We start from the raw sequence: 18638 nt of genomic DNA on the forward strand, positions 1-18638 counted from the left end.
AGAAACACACTAGAATAGCCTGTCGATTTTATGGTATGCTGAGGTTGCTTCTCTACGTTAATCTGTAATTATGCATGTACTTTGACAGTTAAATGGCGCAAAAATTATTTAGTGTGTCTTATTAACGAGGCATGCTTCAAAAGATCAAAGATGAAGTTTTAAAAATTTACCTTTGACAGTCGTACCAGTGAAAAACATGTATGTGAACCAGATGGTATATACTGGATAACCTTAGTTAGCCTTTAACATTTTATATTAGAATGCAAAACTAGTTGTCTCTTATATGAAATTCTGGAACCTTTTAAAGTACTTTTAACTTGTGGTTGCAATCTGAACCTTAAATACTGAATGCTGGTGCTGAGAATATACTTTTGTTCTTAAGTTTGAGAAAGTGGGAAATGCAAAACATGGTCATACATAAGACTAGGCTTACAGGGTTACTTTTCTTCCACCTAATGTTATTTGATAATTTGTGGAGGCTTTTATAGCTCTTTTTAAATTTGGAAAAGTTGTCTGAGCTGGCTTTTGTGAGACCGTTTTTGCTTTGCTGGCCTGCAGAGGGTATTGCTCACCATCTATTCTTTTAGTTGTACCACAGCAGCTGGTATCTTACCTGCCTGAAAATATAATACTAGTGCCTTCCCGCTCCACCCCCCCAACTGTTTTGTGTTACATACTGGGATGTACCCTCATATTGCAGAGACACCAATTAGCAGAAATATCATTACAGAAGAGTGGTATTGAATTTTAATTTATACAACCTCTGTAGTGATACCAATATCTCAGCTCCACCTGTGGAGAGGATTTGCACCTTTAAAATAATTATTCACATATACAATTCCTACTCCGCAATATAGGGTATGAGGTGGAAATGGCAAGTTTTTCTTACATCTAAGTACTTGCTTCTACAGGTAAATAAATTAAGGTTGTGTTTAAAATATCAGCACTTTGCTTTGTTTGTTAGATTCTTATCTTATTTGGTTTTAGGTATTTGGCAGGATTTTTCTGTACAACTGGCTGAAAATTTTACACAATTTTGAACATTAATATATCTTCTTCCATTTATAGATTTGGTTTTTTCTTTGAGGGAAAGCCTGAAACCCCAGAAGAATTATGTCTTCTACTGTCAGTCCTGTGGTGACATCATAGTAAAAGACCGGTGAGTACTGCAGTGTCTTTTATTTATAGCAATAAATGCCATAGTGATTCATATTTGTGCTCTTTTGTGTACTTAGAGAGACAGCTAAAAGGTGTTTATTTTGAAATTGATAGATGAGAACACTTCTGAAGCACTATGGATGACTAAAAGCAAAATTACCTGAAACAGTTTTTCACCGTTTATTCATTTGCTTCTTGATTTCATTCTGGCTGGAAGGTAAAAGTACCTTATAAAGGGAATTTGGTACATTGCCCTGGAAGCTGGGAAATCTGGATCCGTTTCCCACTTGTCTGCTATGCTTTGAGCGAGACATTTCCTTTTGTAGCTGGACTTCCCTATGTGTAAAATTTCTGCTTTGAGATCTGTGCTTTTTGTTCATACAGAATTTATTTGCACACATCATAATAGCTTCTGGTTTGGTGGTTCAAACAAAAAGCTGTAACATTTTGGCCTGGAAATATTGCAAATGTTCATAGTTTTCATTGATTTAAAAAACGCTCAATAGTCTGTTAGTAGCTGACATCTTTGCTACGTTGAAGGGAATAACACTGAAAATTTGAGGCTAGACTTTTTTCCTCTGCACTTCAGGGTTCCTCTTCAGTTTTGATCAGTCTCTTATAAAATCCTTTCAGTCATCATGCTGTAGTTATAGAGTGGCTGCTCAGAACGGGGATGTTGACTCCAGCTCCCTTCTATCTGTTAAGCAAATCCAACCTCCACATAGTTCAGGGATGCTGAATTTGGGAAACACAGGAGCTGTTTCTTAGCTGCGTGGCTCGGCCTTATCTCTGTTCCTTACAAAGGCTGCAGAGTGAATGAGAATTTTAATAATAAGCTGCTGCATTTTCTGGCTCTTCCGATGTACAGTTTTGACAGATTCAGCTGGATATATAAGAATTGTTAGAGATACACTTGCAGCCTTTTATGATCTGTGTTGCTCCTAATACTCAAAATGGTAATACAAATGTGGTATATGCGGTAAACTTTTACTTTCCTGTCATACATACGGATTTATGGCTGGCTTGAATGTAACTGAATGGGGATTTCCTGGCTTTCCCTTTTGAAGCGTCTTATCAGAAAGTCTAGTAATAACTCTTATTTTGATATGTTTGTAGAGTAATGAAACTTCTAATTTCTAGTCAGTAACATTTGCTTTCAAAAGATATTGCACTTTCATATTTTCCTCTCTGAGTGGGCGTTTTCCTGAATTTCAGCACATCAAATTCATATGCATGGAGCTTACATCTTTTGATTCTGCATCCTATAACGTGATGCAGTCAGAATTTTTGAGAAAGGAAAAAGAAGGCATCTTCATGGCTCTTTGCTTGGCATTTCTCCTTGCAGGGAACCTCTGAGCCCCTTGAATGTGATCACTAAAAAAATATTAAGACAAGGGTAGAAGAGTGGAGCTGCCAGTGTATCCAGCATCGTCTGTTCCGGCACTTCCAAAAGGAAGACAGTAGCACAGTCAGTACTTCCAGCTACAGAATTCATGTGTTAGTCTCTCCAGGGAGAGTGAGTATGACAGTGGCAGCAGAGGCGGTGGATCGAAGGGAAGTTACAGAACTGTGTGAGGGGGAACTTATTAAAGTGTGAATTACTAGGAGAGGGTCCGTAGTGAAAAACACCTGAGATCTAGAAAATGATACCTTTGAGAAGAAATTGAAATAAATGGGATTTAGTTTAGATAAGGCTCTGGAGAGGATGTAAGACTCTTCGAGTATGTAAGAAGTTGCTGCAAAGAAGGTGTCAGTAGTCTTCAGTTGAAGCAAGAGGAATTTAGGTTAAAAGGGAAAAAAAAAAACCCTAACCAAACCTATTCGAAAGCTTTTTTTTTACTGTTAGAGACTGCATAGGAAGCCACCATTTTAAAGACTAGATTAGAGAAATACGTTAGGAATGGTTTAAACATAAGTGATCCTTCCTTGATGCAAGAAAATGGACTCTCTACATTTTCTGAAATCCCCTGGCTTAGTCTGTTACCTTCCACGAATCTAATAGCTCTTCAGATGTTACAGTTACGCTCTCTGATTCTTCTCCATTACCCTCACATTACCCGCATTAGAGGAAGTGATAGATTTTTTTTTCTTCCATGATTTAAGAGCTGCAAAGAATTTGGGATACTTGCTTTTTTCTTTCTCTCCTTTCAGTTAGGCTAAGTGTAGCTCATATATAAAATAATTTTTTAAGGCATTATTTCTGACATGAAGAAATTCTTAAAGGCTGAATGCTGTGAAAAATACATTTCATAAATTGATTATTAATCAATAAACCTTTTTCCTTAGTCCAAACATTAAGAATTTCTACTACAGGAGTATTTTGTTGAAAAACTGATGGCAGGGGAAATAACCTAATTACACTTTCCCTACATAGATAGCTTTAAGCATGACAATTAACTGTCAAGCTGGGCTATCCAAAACTTTTTAGTGCGTAAGTAAGGAAGACTGCTGTTAAAGAAATTCAGTTGGATCTTTTTTTCTTTCTCTTTTTCTCTGATGGAACAGAAGGGTTATATGTTTAAAAGTCTAAAGTCCATTTTACTTCCAGTTTTCAGAATTTTCAATAGATAGGATGGTATTACTGGGTTCTTGGATATTACTTAATAATGGCATTAGAGATTATTTTTCTTAGTCCAGTTTTGTAAGGATCTCTATGGTCAAATACTTAGCTTAGCATGGAGGCCCACTTAAGAATTACATCCTTATGGCTACACTCTTTCAGACCAGTGCCTAACTCCTATCTTTTTAAAATTAAATTCATTACCTAGGCTTCTTCCATTTGGAGACAGAGATCTGTCTGCAGAAGGAGATTCAGCCTCACTATATTAGACACTTTCAGGAGGAGAAAGTTTCTCTTAAAGGTCCCAGCCTAAGACTTCTTTGTTGCTCTCTGATTATGAAGGCAGCCTAGGTGGCTATCTTAAAGTAGAAACTCAGCTGTTATTCGGAGCAACTTCGGGGAGATAAGTCCCCCTGATAGCTAGGTTTTATCACTGTATTTAGCCGTCTTGGGTTAGTCAGCACCCAGTAAACTTCAAGTTTCTATTTTTTTTTCCTGGAAAGCTACATTTTTATTAGTGTTACATTTTTTCCAGTTCTAGTGACACAGAAGATAGTTTCCCACCTATGAATGGCAAAAGCCTAAAATATAGTGGCAGTGCTATATTTTCTCTATAGCTCAAACTCTGTTTATGAAATTCCTACTGGTTGAAGGAACTGCTTTTGTTGGTCAAGAACTCAAGATCTTGATGCTCTAGACTATGAGGGTAAAGAAAGGGTAATGTAATGAAACTGGGCAGCATTAGTCTGCAGCTTAAGGTGATCTCTGTCTTTTTTCCCCCTGTAACACTTGAAAAAACATTGCTGAGCAATACCAGCTTTTTGTTGCTGTAGTGTGAAGAGCAGTACATAGGAATGAAGACTTCTTTCTTTTTTTCAGTGTGAGTCCAGGCATGGGAAGTAATTGTACAAGGCTGATGAATAATCAGTCATTAGGCCAACACCAGAATTAAGGTCCCATCATGGCAGAATTGTGGTTGTATCTCAGGCAATATATAAGATCACAGAGTGAAAACAGTGATGGGTAGTGCTGACAGGTGATCTTATTCACTTATGTTAAAGCTGGGTCAGAGGATGAGTTATTCCAACTTTCATCTGTAGGTGGGGCAAGCACAGTTTTCAAATGTATTGTCGAGGTAGAAAGAAAGCAGTTTTTATAAAAGATTTTACTTTCACCCACCCAGCAATACAAAAGGCACAAGATACTACAATGGGAAGAACTGGCATCTTCAGAAAAGAATTGTCTGTGAACTGCAAGAAAGGGAGGGTGTCTAACGGTTGGCTTAGCAGCTGTGTGTTTATTTGTGAAGTAGCACCATAAATAAAGTTGTATTTGCAAGTTTTAAGTTTCTTCATTCATTAAGTAGAATGAAGAAACTCTATGTAAAGGTTTCAGGCAAGAGCAGAAGAAATAAGGGAACAAAAGGAAAGCATTTAAGGAAACTAGGCAGAGAGCAGAAGGCACGGCTCTGCAGCAAACAGTACACCTAGAAAATTGTTGGAGAGGTGCACGCTGTTAAAGCCATTGCCCATTGTTTTGATAAAGGGGCTGAATTTCTACTCAGTGCAATAGTTTTCTAGAAAACACAGATTAAAGAAGGTGTAAATATGTGGCCAGTACCCATCAATACTTTCACATTCTTAATAAAAACATATGTGGTGGGACCACAAAATGGCTATAGGAACTGTAGGTAGGAAAGTATCGACCACTCACTCATAATGACCAAGCTGGTATTTATATAGCCACGTGAATATATTCTAGCTTTAAGAGTATATTTCACAATGTAAAGCAGTGATTCCAAACCTTGGCTTAGAAAATTCTCTGGCACTGTGTGTAACCAAAGAAAGGAAGTTAAAGACAACACTGATAATGAAAGCAAAGTGGGGGATTGCCTGGGGCAGCCTGCATGGTCCATATAGCTGCCCAGCAGAAAGGGATTTGGGTTTTTTATATGTGACTTCTGAAAGTTGAATCTGATTCTAAATTAAGATTGCATTATCCTTTTTTTATTATTATTTTAATGAAGATATACTGTGTATTTTCGTTAGGATTTAGATTTTTCAGAGTCTGGTATCTGACTTTGAGGTTCTTCAAAGGACATGCTCTCCCTTGCTGTGGCAGTGGTCTGTTTCTGTTGTTTTTATATCAGCATTTGGTGCAGGGAAACTCTACAAGAAGTAATAATAAATATAATGGCAAAATTATGATATTTTTCATGACTGGATAGAACTGTTTTATTTTTGCCATGTGATTAATTCCAAGAGAGCATTATGCCAAGTTCTGCCTTACAATCACTGGAGATTCACCCTTGGGAAATGCTTCATCACAAACTTGGCAGGAAATACTCAGCCATTGCTTTCTCATGTTTCATCTGAAGAAAGTGCCTTTGACTAAAGCAGAGTCAAACACTTCCTTTTGAGAAAATGCCATACTTCCCCCCCCCCCCCCCCCCCTTTTTGTAAGGAATCTAAGCTCTATTTTAGTGTCTTAGAAAAGAATATAATATATTGAAAAATTTTTTTCTTCTTCTCTCTTAGGAAATTTCTCAGAGTCCTTCCTCTACCAAGTGAAAACTGGAGTGCTTTGGTTGAAGAGTGGTGTTGTCACCCTAACCCCTTTGCCAGAAGCACTTTCCATCCTCAGCATGATGACTGTTTTCTTGGAGACACTTTTTTTCTGCTGAATTCAGGAAATGAATCTCATGTGCCTGAATCTCCCATGTGCTCCTCAGACGCTGGACACCATGCTTCTCAGGGTGTCTCCAACTTGGTAAAGTATTTTGTTTGAATAATTCTTAAGTGAATGTCTTTGGAATTTTTTTTGTTGAAAACCACTTTATTTTTTTGTCACTGATTTATTTAACTTATATGTATTACAGAGCTGTTTTGAAGGTCATAGGGAGTTGTTGACATTCAGTTGTACAGAAGCCAAGAAATATTCTAAGCTGTGATTTACACTGTGTAAAGCATGCACCATGGTCTTGATATTGACCTAGATATTCAGGAAGAACTTCTTTCTATAAACTGAACTGGAAACTATTTAATTATGTAGTTCTAAACCCAAATATTTCCCCCAAAAAATATCCCGAGTGAAGGACATCAACATTTAGTAAGATAATAATTGTAACGGGTTAGGTGTTTGTCAAAGGGTAGTGGAAGGAAGAATGAGGAGGAAACTGGAGTAAAATGCTTTTTCTTCTCAAACTATGACTGGATGCATAACCATAAATGTGATCAAAGGAAGGTGTGAGTTTTTTTAATTTATTTTGGGTTTTTTTAGCTTTAGAAAGACTTGGAAAAATCAGAATGTGTTTTGGGTTCAGATGTGGCTGTCTTACACTCTTAGAATACAGTAAGGAAATTGAGTTTGTTTGACTGCTCTGTCTAATGAAAGGGACCTGCCACCTCAGGTTATAACTCTTCATGTTGGTGTTTCTGAGGTGTTCCAGGAGGGGATGTATCCATCACCTGAATCTCCAGGAAGAAAGCTATCGTTTGGCTTAGAAGCATCAAAATTTGTTGTTGCCCAGGAAAAAAAAAGCATTTGTAGGGATACTGATGTTTCAATAGTGGGATGAAACCCATGAGGAAAGAAGATTCAGTGCTTCACTCATCTTGGAAATCTAGCATTTGTATAAAAGTTCAGGCAATAACAAAAAGTTAAAAAAAGTTCTACCACAAGAACATTGAGGAATTTAGTTCACCAAAGCCTATGTTTCCATAAAGCCTTTTCTGTTAATCTGCTGGTTGTCTGTATTTGTGCTGACAGAGGTTGGGCCCGCAGATACCATCTTTTCTTCCAATACCATGTTTGCTGAAATCCTTCTACAATTATGGGAACCGTTGCTGCCCTGGCAACTTGTCTCTGTAACAGCTGATGACTTTCTATGACAGATTCTTAATGTGAAACTTTTAATCTGTTGAGAAGTCATTCCAGAGACCCTGATTCCTGTCTGCTGCTGCTGCTTACCATCATCAGGGATTTGTATTATCCCTGGTTAAATCACTGGGACTCTCTCAGTTCAACGGTTGCTGGTGCAGTGCATCCCAGCGAGCCATCTGCTTCCTATGGTCCATATCTGCAAGTCTTGCAGCTGTGGTCCCTTTGGTTTCTTGTTCCACTGTTCTTTGAAAAGCAGGATATGGGGAAGGGAAAATAAGAACTGATACCCTGAAAAGGATATCAGTGTGGGAGAAGCAGATTAATTTGGATTAGCTCTGTGGCAATTGCAGTTATTTTTTCTAAGTATCCTTAAGAAGAAGGCTGAGCAGAAGATTCAGAATTTCCAAGAGGACAATGCTTTCTGCCAGAAGTCCCCAAAATGAATTATCTGCCTCACATTTCAGTAATCTCAAAAGAGATTTTAGAACAATGGGAACAAGGATGGGAAGAGGCGGGTTGCATGGAGTTCATATTGCAGCCCAAAGACGGGGAAGCAGTCCGCCCAACATACTTCTTCAGTCAATCATGGAGAATGTTTGCCAGAAAAGGGTTCTTTTTGAGGCAGAAAGATTATAAAAGGATGTGGAACAAAGATGTTACTGAGATGTGGGTCAAACCAGGATAGCAGCAGAACTTTTGAATGAGGGAGGAGGCTATTTTCTGTCAGAGGCATACAATAGTAGTTTAGTATGATGAATTTTCATGTTTGCTTCCTTAAACTTGTATTGAAGCTGAGAATTCTTTCCTTGTTTGTGTCAAATCCCTCTCTTTACATCTTTCACGTTTGCAATGAATTCTCATTTCTGTTTGCTTATTTCCAGCATCACTTGGTTGCCAAGCAAATGAGCAAAACTGTAAGATCCAGCAGAAACTGGACTAATAAGGAGAAAAACCCTCATACTGAAAGAGAAAATTCTTCCATAATATGAGTAATAGAAAGTTACAGGCAAGATAGATTGCTATTGGCATAAATGTGCTCATTTCAGAGAATATTGTGCAGCCTGCCCCAGTATGAATGTTCTTTTTTAATTGCATTGCAGTTCTTTGGGAAGTGTTTGCCTGTGACCAAAATAGTAGCAGGAATGTACCAGAGAAGCTTAAACAATCTTTTCCAGCCTCCACTGGGACCAAGACAGCATCCGTCCATTGCAACCATATTTCTCACATCTATTAGTCTTCTAGTGTAACATAGTTTTTAAATGTCACATGGTCTTGTAGCATCCTAATAGTATCTCTTGGGGAAAATATTTTTCCCTGACACCATATCAGGGATTCTTAGGAATAGAAACAGAAAATATTTGGCTGGTGATCCACCTCCATCTGCAGATTGCCAGCAGCTGCAAGTTGTCAAATAGATATATTGATTTAATTAGTCTAGCTAAAACTATCGCTTTTTCCATTGAAGCATGATACAACAAGTTAGCGGTGTTTTTTAGGTACCGTACTGCACAATTCTCAGCTAGCACCTGTAACTGTAGTCAGAAAAAAACATTCAAGTTGTAGCTTTCAAGGAAGTACTGTATACTATATATGTGTACTGTGCAATGTGTATACCAAGCTCAAATACTGGTTTTCACAAAACCTGCTCTACTTAATCCTGCTCTTCACTTTAAGCAAGTAATTTTACTGTGTATGTTTGAGAGGAGTAGCAAGGAAGGAATTGGGAAAGGGGATAACTGTGTATATGTGAACCCCATGTTTTTTCTGATCTCCATAACACATAGTCAGCTCTCTGAAACTTAAGCAGAGGCTGTTGGGCTCTCCCTGGGGCTTATAGTTTGATCTCTGGTTTGGAGCAAGCAGGGCTTTGCAGTCGTATCTTGAACATAAGTTCCGATTCTACGTGGGATGTGTTCTGTTTTTTGTGGAGCTAGAGTGGTCATTTCTGTTCATTTTATTATTTGCATAGTACCGATCAGAGAACTCTGTTAGGTATTTCCAGCATCAAATTCATCAGTTCTGTCTGAGCTATAGCTTTGAGAAAGACATCCAGTATTGATTTAATACTTCAAATGATGGAAGCTTTATCACATTCCTTGGTAAAGCTGTTTCAGTGGTTAATCATCCTGACTCTTTGCTGCCTTCGTATTATATTAAGCACACTAAGAATTGCATCTCTTTTTATCTCTAAGGTGTATTTATTTTCTAGAAATCCTTTTTGTAGCAGTTTTCCAAACCATTTTCCAAACTTCTAACATACTTTATAGATCCATTTTTGCAGTAATCATCCCACTAATTCTGAAGATGTTATATTTTTCTCTTTATCCATATCAACTATTCAGTTGTTCATGCATTCAGAGATCATATTTGCCCTTTCTTTTGTAGCATCTCATTAGTAGCTCTGGTTTGGTTAGCTACCATCATCTTAGATTTTTATTGTCCTTCACTATGTATTCCTTTATTTTATCATCACTGGCTTTGTTGCTCCTGTTGTTCCTGAATATATGATCTGGCATTTGGCTGTATTTTAGTGCAGATTATTAGACTAAGTACAATCTACTTAATGATCCAGACTGGCATGTATAACTTCTCTATCTTCCTCGTTTACCCCTTCCCTATCATTGCAGCAGGAAGTACATACACTTTTCCATAGAGTAACTGAGAAAATTGGCCCAATTTGTCTATTTGACTTGTCCATAATCTCTTTCATCACTGGTCTAATCACAGATCACATGTCATTCAAGGCACCTGAATTAGAATAAATCAATTAAGAAAGCATTATTCAAGTTTTGATTAGGATAATTGTCGTTGGAAATCTGCATAGTCTGAAAGTCCACTGTCCAGGTTCTGAAGACAGCCTGTAATGGACATACCTCAAAACTTACCTTTAAATCAAAAAGTGTGCCTACCATAGCCATTGGATTTACTTCTTGCTGCTCTTTTTTTAAAATATTTTTTGTGATGTGATAGGCCACAGAGCACCACTTTTTGTTCTGGACATCAGTCTAACACATTGTCATCATAAGGAGTATGACAGTGGTGGTGAAGAAAAGCTACGCTCCCCGAAGAGTGCATGTGTGTTCACTCCAGCTGGAATCTGTGAGAACTGTCGCCATCTTTTACAAAGGTTACAGAAAAAGATAAATTTGGAGTTTTTTCCCCTCAATGAGTTTAATTTATGCTAAATTTATATATTATTTTTGTAGGCATGTGCTGTAATATGATTTCTCAAGTTGACAGTGACTTGTTTGGACTTATAAACCAAACCAATAAAACAGTAATAGTTTAATTACACATGGGTACTTTCATGCCCTGTATACTGTATGAACAATTATAAAGGTAATTATACAAAGACCATGTGTAAAAATCTGGTTTAGGTGTCTTCTCATTACATTCTCGGGATTCCTAGCTCCAGAAGGGTTTATTAACTCAGGAGCATCATTGTGGTTGCATATAGGTACTGCTTCCAGACCAGAGCTGTACTGTGCTACACCCAGGTTAATAAGCCCACACAGAATCAGTTCTGGAGTTTAGACTTTGGATTAAAGTAGGAGTTGTGTTTATTTGTATCTTCATACTGATAATAAATTTAAATATTGACACTGGAATTAGTAGGAGTGCTACCTGGGCAGATCACAGGTTCCTGCAGAAATGAGATCTTTTTCACTGGGCAGTAATGGATGCATAAGAGTAAGGCAAGTATTGAGTGATGTTTTGGCTAGTGTAAAGACTTCTTGGACTGGACTAGATGTTGTTCTCTACATTTTTGTTTTTAATAAACCCTTGAGGAACATTGCTTTCCCTGAATTTCTGAAGACTTTTTGAGCTTATGTATACTTTTAGTATAAAAATTACCTCCCTGTAGTGGGTACCAAACTATATTATGCATTGTGTGGCAAATACATTCCCTTTTTTTGATACAAACCAGGTTACAATTTCCTAGCATGAGCTATGACAGTAAATGGTTTTTTTCCTCTTCAGCTTTTCCTAAACATTTGTATTTTATGTATCTCAGTCATACCCCTCAGTTTTCTGTCTTTCATGCTTTCTCCCATTACATGTGTTTTTTTTGCCACATACAGAAACTGTTCTGCACCTCTGACAATTATTCTTATTCTTTGTCAATATCTTTTCTGTTTCTGCTTGAATTGAGGGAGAGGGGTTGTTCAACGACAGAATCCACTGCACCTTTCTGGAATATCATGCTCTGATGTGTTCTTTAGCTGCTTCCTAGTAATTCAAATACTCTGCAGACATTTTCTCCTCTCTGCTGAATATTGAACTGGAATTCCTATAAAACTGTCCAGAGTGGCTAGAACTTTTTATTGAGTGATGGTAGCCACTTTGCAGCATACTATTTTATGTATGTATTTTGGTACACTTCTTTTCATGTGCATTATTTTGCCTTTTTCTATGTCAAATCTACCATGTCATTTTTTCATCCAGTCACTCAATAGTACAAGATTCCCCTGTTAGCTGTTACAGGTTGTGCTGTGTGGTCAGTATATAGTGCCCGATTTTAAAACTAGAATGAAACTTGCAAGCAAGTCAAGTGTAGAAAGCTGAAGTAGTGAATGTAAGTCTGTGTGTATGTGAACACAAAGAGAACAGAAACAAGTAGAAAGTCATGATCTACTCTGGAGAGTATGTGGAAATTATACATTCCTTTTTCAGAATAACTGAGTGACATTTAAATGACATTTCTTTGTCCTACAGAAATCAAAGGAAAATACCAGAGTAATTTGTAAGCGCTGCAAGAAAATGCTGGGAGAAACAGTATCATCAGGTACGGGATTTAAAACCAAACTAGACTTCACTGCATCAGCCGCTAAGCCATGGAGGTTAAAAACTGTGGAGGAAAGTAATTTATCAGTAAGGTGCAGGGCTGATTCCTGTGCATTTGTCTCATTCCCTTTTGGAACAGATGAGGTTGTTGCTTCCACTGTTAGACCTTGAAAGTTACTTACAACAGGGATTTTCCTCATCCTTGTTTCTGTGGCATGTTTAGCTAATTCCATAGCTTTGGAAGACTCAATGCATGATTCCAGTTTACTAGGAATCCCAGTGAAAAAGGAGACCTGAGAAATTACAGGTTGTTTATTTTGCTGTCAGTCCTACAGAATAATTGAAAGGTTAATTCAGAACTTGATCAACACAGAACTGGAAGCTAAAGATACGATTGCTAACAGCCAGCCTGGTTTCATGGAAATGAAGCTTTGTCAAAGATACAGGTTATCTCTCATCATTATCCGATGATAAGATGATGAGATTATTCATTTAAAAGCTGTCATTATATTGAATCAGCAGGATTTACCTGAAGTAGTGTAAAGATGAGTCTCTGGCGGTTTTTAAAATGCAGTTATTAACAGGAGAGAAGCAATGGTAAGTCTGTTACTAGTAGGGTTCATTCTTTCATTCTCCCTCTACTCCAATGCATCAGTCAGTGTGAGCCTGGCTCAGTTCAGAGATCTGGAGAATATAAAAACTTCTCAGAAAATGCAACACATGTTTAAGAAATAAGTCAAGAGGAGACGCAAGACAGAAGGTCTTCTGTTACAGAAGGTTCCGATTGTCCTCTACAGGGATCTGAACAATACAGGCTTTAATAAGACCAAATTTAAGGTGAGGTGTTTGAAAGACCACAAAGCAGGTTGTGACTTTGGGAAAGCAGTGGTTGGAAAAGAGCTTTGCAGATCATCATGAACAATGGATGCCTTAATCTAAGCCTTCAGATGGTTGTAGCAAGCAGTAATCGATGTGATCAGTGGGTATAGGAAGAGGCAAATACTGTGTAGATGTGCAGGGATTTGGTCTGGACTCTGTACATGGCTGAAGTAGATGACAGCACGTCTGTTGTTTTCACCATGCTTCTTCATTCAATACTGTAGGATATTTACATTGAATTCAAAGAACAGACAAAAAACGTAACCAGGGATATATAGTATAAGTCTAGACAGAACCACCTCTGTGAAAAGAGATTAGAGAGCAGATTTGACTGTCATGCTTTGGTGCTTTCCTCATGAGCAGATATCAGTGCCTTGAAGAGAAAGCTGGATTAGAGTGGTGTATCTGTGTAGGCCAGATTTGGCTTCGAAATTCCCCTGTGGCTACTCCTTCCCCCAACTCTATCCCCGTATACTTGTATGATTTTTCTCTTGGGAAATCCCACCTTCTATCTCCCTGCAAGCAAACATCTCCTTAATTCCCAGTGCCCGTGCAGCAGTAGCACCAATTCTTTACAGAGGGTAACAGCTGGGGAGCTAGAGTGACTGAACTGGCTTCTCCTTCTGTCTCCCAGGACTAGGCACAGTGTGGAGCATGCTAAAATTAAACTCAGAGGTAAAATATAATTTCCTAGCAGTGAGGATAATTTAGAAAGTGTAGTACTTATTTGGAGAAGGAGTGGGATTACCAAACCTTTGGAATCTTTAAAACAGATTAAGTGTCATCCTGAAATGCTTCCTTTCATCCAGTTTTAATGGTGTGTGTGGACAGAGATCAGATGAGACAACCCCTTTCACCCTTAAAATTTATGGAACCAGTGAATCTTTACTGTTGTTCACATGCTAAGGCTTAGTGGAATTAATTTATTACGCTATACGCTTAACCTGTTCTGCTGGCCATCTGGTTAGGTTGTCTTTATAGCATGGACCCAGAGCTTCAGTGTGATCATCTTTGACCTGACTTCATTGATGGCAATTAAATTCTGTACTCAAACACTTCCATTTGGTGTTAAAGGTTGTCTTAGTGGAGCTTTTGGGGAACAGTTACATTGAAACTCAGAGTGTATGCTGTATTAGTGTTGAGTTAGTGTGATTTTTCGAAAGAAGTTCTATTCTGCTCTTTGAGCAAAGCAGAAAATTATTCCCCTGTGTGTGCTGTTATTAAAACTGTCTCTTGTGATTCACTGCAGCATTACTGAGCAGCAGAGGGTACTAAAATACTTATGTAAGCTATGCTGATCTCAGTGCTTTAGGAAAGTTCTTTCAATTCATCTTGCAGGTTTGGCTTGAGCTCTTGCTTGCTTTGTTTCAAGATGATTGTTCCCAGCATTAAACAGGGATCAATATGAATGACAAATTGTTGATCATGAAATTAGCTCAGAGCAGTTTTCTTCTGGCAATGTATGTTTTCTGTTATAGGTTGCTTCTCCTCCCAAAAACTGAAGCAGAATTTGACCAGCTGCTGCACTTCTTAATTTATTGCTGAAAAAAAGTTTAATTAGTGTAGTGATACGGTGACTTAGTCTACTCTTAACAGGTTAGTTGTTCTGTTGTGCTTGAAAAATGTTTTTGTCATTTTAGATACCATTAAATATTATGTCACTGAGGTGATTATTCGACCATCTGAGGCAAGTTTCAGCCCGACACCAAGGTAACAAATAAAAATTTACAAATTAGATCATTTGCTTAGGTTTATGTTTTAGAAAGGGTGCTAGAAATGCACTAACATTTTAGTTTCTTGAATAATTACATATAATAACAGAGTGCTGTCAAATTTTATGTAATCACAGAATTAAGCATTGTAAAGGTAATGTAGTCTGAATTCACTGTCTACAATTTTGTTCATTTGTCTTTGTGTCTGTTTGTGTGTGACGCAGGAGACAGATTGTGTATAATTTGTCGCAGTCTCTCACTGTTCAGGTGATAAGCCAAAATACAATACTTATTTTGAACTATTTCTTTTTGCATGATGCTGGTGGCTAATTACGGAAATGGGAGGTTGTATTATCTAAAATTAAGTCAAGTAAAGCTTGAAATGTTTAATTGGAAGTGAGATTTTTGAATTTTCAAGTAATTCAGTTTGAAGGTAAGACTAAGATGGAACAGAACTCAATCTAGCTATCTCTTATATACTATGCGTTAGTCACAGTTCTTTCCTTTTGGGAATTGTATTTTAAATATGTGCATAATTCTGAACTTTGTTTTCATATGTGTAACACATAATAGGGAAAAACTTTTATTCAGTGTTTGACATCTGGTGTTGGTCAAAATAAGGGATGTGGAGCAATTTAGACTGCTGATCTATTAAAAAACTCCTGTTGCAGGAAATTGGTTTTGAGGGAGAGAAAGTTAAAGAAGCCCCATCTCTCAACAGAAAGTGATTGTAGGATGTAGTGGAGTTGACAGTATGGAGATACTTACATACTTGTACTGCATTGGTATGAATGACTTTGCTCATGTAGTTGTTCTGAGAACTTATAATATGTGGTTAATTCTTAAACAGGTCTCAATTCATACAGAGCGTGGTTGCTCAGTGTCTTGTGGAATTGTCCTCTGCTAAAAGCACATTTAGGTTCACCGTAAAAGGGGATAATGAAAAAATCTATATTCTGGTAAGTTTGAGGTTTTTTGTCTTTATTCTGCTGAAAGAGTTTAACTTATGAATCCCAGCTCCTAAATGTATTATTTCTGCTGTTCATGATTGCATGTTTAAAGAAAATGAACAAATTCAAATTCTTGAATTTCTTGAATTTCTGAAGAGTTCTGTTCAAGTAAGAAATTTCCCCCATTTTTTAATCTAATTAGATGTACATGTAGAAATTTTCTCTATTAATATAATGATGAAAGTACTACAGATGCACCTCAAGAGGCACAGAAATAAGAGTTTTGTATTCAGAAAATATGGAAAGGTTAAGCTTTGACTGTATAATATATACCTCACGTTCTTGCTCCAGTGCTTCTTATCTTTAATCACCACAAGTTCATCAAATTGTATAGCATCTTTCACAAATATTTTCTTAAGTCAGCAGAATACTAATGTAGTCAGTACATTGCATTGCAAAGTGAAATGAAAACAAAAATAAAATTGCCTATTATACTTAATGTTCTAATGCTGTTAAACTTGGTTAAGCTTGATATTTAAATAGTGACAGTGAAATTCCTCAAATTTTTAAGATGTATAGGAATTTGGGTCTGGAATCATCTTAGTACTATATATTTGGTATAACCAAGGATGTTTTCTTTTATTCATGAACTAAATATAGGCACAGAATTTGTAGTTTTGCAGTTTGTACAAGTAATTCATAGACACAAAGATAAAGAAATACATGATTGTAGATTCCTGCCCTGGATAAACTTACAGATGCACTTTGTTGAGGTGGGCAATCTAATTAAATAAACTGTTTTATATATACGTTGTTCAAGTTCTGTAATTTCCAAACATCCAGATTCTGAAGTAAGTGTATATCTGTTGCTTTTAAATAAATTTTAGTGCCAAGATGATTTATGCAACCACTGAGAAATACTTCTTATGTGATGATAAAATAAGGTCTCATGAGCAGACCCATAATTGTCACTATGTATAATCTAATTGAGGAGTCATTAAAAATTGTTGTGATTTTTCCTTCTAGCTTATGTGTTTCTAAGTTACCTAATACTCTGATGCTTAAGTCTGGTAGCTTATATAGAATGAACTAGTTATTTTCTAACAGAAAAATCACCTTATTTAGCAGTTTGCTCTTACCTCTGAGTTGCATTTTTGCCAAGGTATTGATTAGACGAGCAGGCTGAGTTAGCATAGGGACTGGCTTCTGATTGGCTTCCCTTTCTTTTTAATAGTGAGTTATTAGGGTTTGGGGTGGTTTGGATTTTTTTGTCTTTAACATGAGAAAGTCCTTCCTTTTAGTCCAGGGTGAGATTCTAAGTACTGTATACACACCAACAGGTGTTCTGGAGTCATGGGTTAAGTCTTAGGATTCAGAGGCCTTGTGGACACAAGGTTATTGTAAGCACTGTTTATATTAATGATTGCAAACAGCCAAACAGTAAAAAATGTAGGTGCTTGAGGCTGTGAGTACACAGCCAAGTTAGACAAGTGGTCTCGTCACTGATGCATCATGGACCAGCTGTCCCACTTGTTTGTTTTGACAATGAGCCAGAGATTCTCATTCACAGTGTTTGTGCTTACATACGTGAATGCACACAGCTTAGGCTGTGTATGTGATAATTAAGGTTAAGGTCTCTCAAGTGTCTTTTTTTTTTAAAACCACAAATATCCTGTAGACTCATTTTCCTTATTTCCTCTGCCTTAGCGTTACCAGTAATGTTATTTGCGGACATCATAATATGAGTTTCTGTTGTTTAAGTTGGTGATAACCAAGATCCGGAAAGCTATATACTACTTGGGGCTTTTTTTTTAAAGGATGATAATAAATAAAAGTCTCTTTGTCTCAGGAAAAAAAAGGTGGCTTATACAGATTTCCTTATTTATCCAAACTATATCTCTGCCCTCTTCACATTCTCTAAAAAATTAATCACTTGCCTCCTGTCTTTGCTCCACTGTTGAAGGGTTCCCTACCTTGAAGTTGCATGACTTTAACAGGTGAGAATGAGATGGGGATAACAAATGGATAGTGAGATAGGAGAACACAACCAAAATGGTACATTATTGGTCAGCATAGCAGCATCCTAATAGGTGTTATTTTTTTCTGTACTATAAAAAAGGATAGGTTTGAAAGAAGTAAATAAGTCATTTTGTGGATAGATACAGGGAATTCATCCCATGGATGGTATCAACCTGATAAAACCCAAAGAAATACATCTGTGAAAATCAGGAGGTGTGCGGTAGGGATTGGAGAGTTTGAATACTAACTCCAGTCTTTCAGTACTGGATGAAAGATGTTTCTGGGAGAGGGATTGGGCTGTAAACTGCTTTGAAAGTAAGGCAGCTTGTATTTCAGGAGGGAGTGGAAAGATATCCCAAGAAAATAAATACGTAACAAAATGGCAGAGACCTGTCAATCAGATACTGATTCTTGGACCGTGTCTTGGAGGACATATGCAAACTTGTTCTGCTTTTATCAAGGTTGGAGAGCGGGACATTGCAGTGATCAAGATGTGAGATAAGGAGTACCTTGTTGAGACTGAGCTACCCAGATCTCTTAGAGAGCTTTATTCTTTGTGAAGTATGAGGAAACTACATCTTTATCTGAAGAGTCCAAATGTGAGGACAAAGAAGTTGTAATGAAAGCTGTTTGCAGTACTGGCCTGTGTGATGACAAAAGTAATGGTAATGTCTGAAATAACTAAGAAAGAAC

The 18638-nt window shown here is 37.3% G+C and overlaps 1 protein-coding gene across 4 annotated transcripts in view; it reads left to right on the forward strand.

The window, feature by feature from the left end:
• The window catches only part of UBE3D (ubiquitin protein ligase E3D), an 82777-nt gene that overhangs the window by 1786 nt on the left and 62353 nt on the right, over nucleotides 1-18638 (forward strand). For all 4 annotated transcript variants that reach the window (XM_064447729.1, XM_064447727.1, XM_064447728.1 and 1 more), the window contains exons 3-7: nucleotides 1069-1159; nucleotides 6256-6487; nucleotides 12317-12386; nucleotides 14905-14974; nucleotides 15827-15935. In XM_064447729.1, coding sequence (XP_064303799.1) covers nucleotides 1069-1159; nucleotides 6256-6487; nucleotides 12317-12386; nucleotides 14905-14974; nucleotides 15827-15935 — 572 coding nt within the window. The remainder of the gene's footprint in view (nucleotides 1-1068; nucleotides 1160-6255; nucleotides 6488-12316; nucleotides 12387-14904; nucleotides 14975-15826; nucleotides 15936-18638) is intronic.

The sequence above is a fragment of the Phalacrocorax carbo genome, chromosome 3 (genome assembly GCF_963921805.1).
Source record: "Phalacrocorax carbo chromosome 3, bPhaCar2.1, whole genome shotgun sequence".
Lineage (NCBI taxonomy): Eukaryota > Metazoa > Chordata > Aves > Suliformes > Phalacrocoracidae > Phalacrocorax > Phalacrocorax carbo.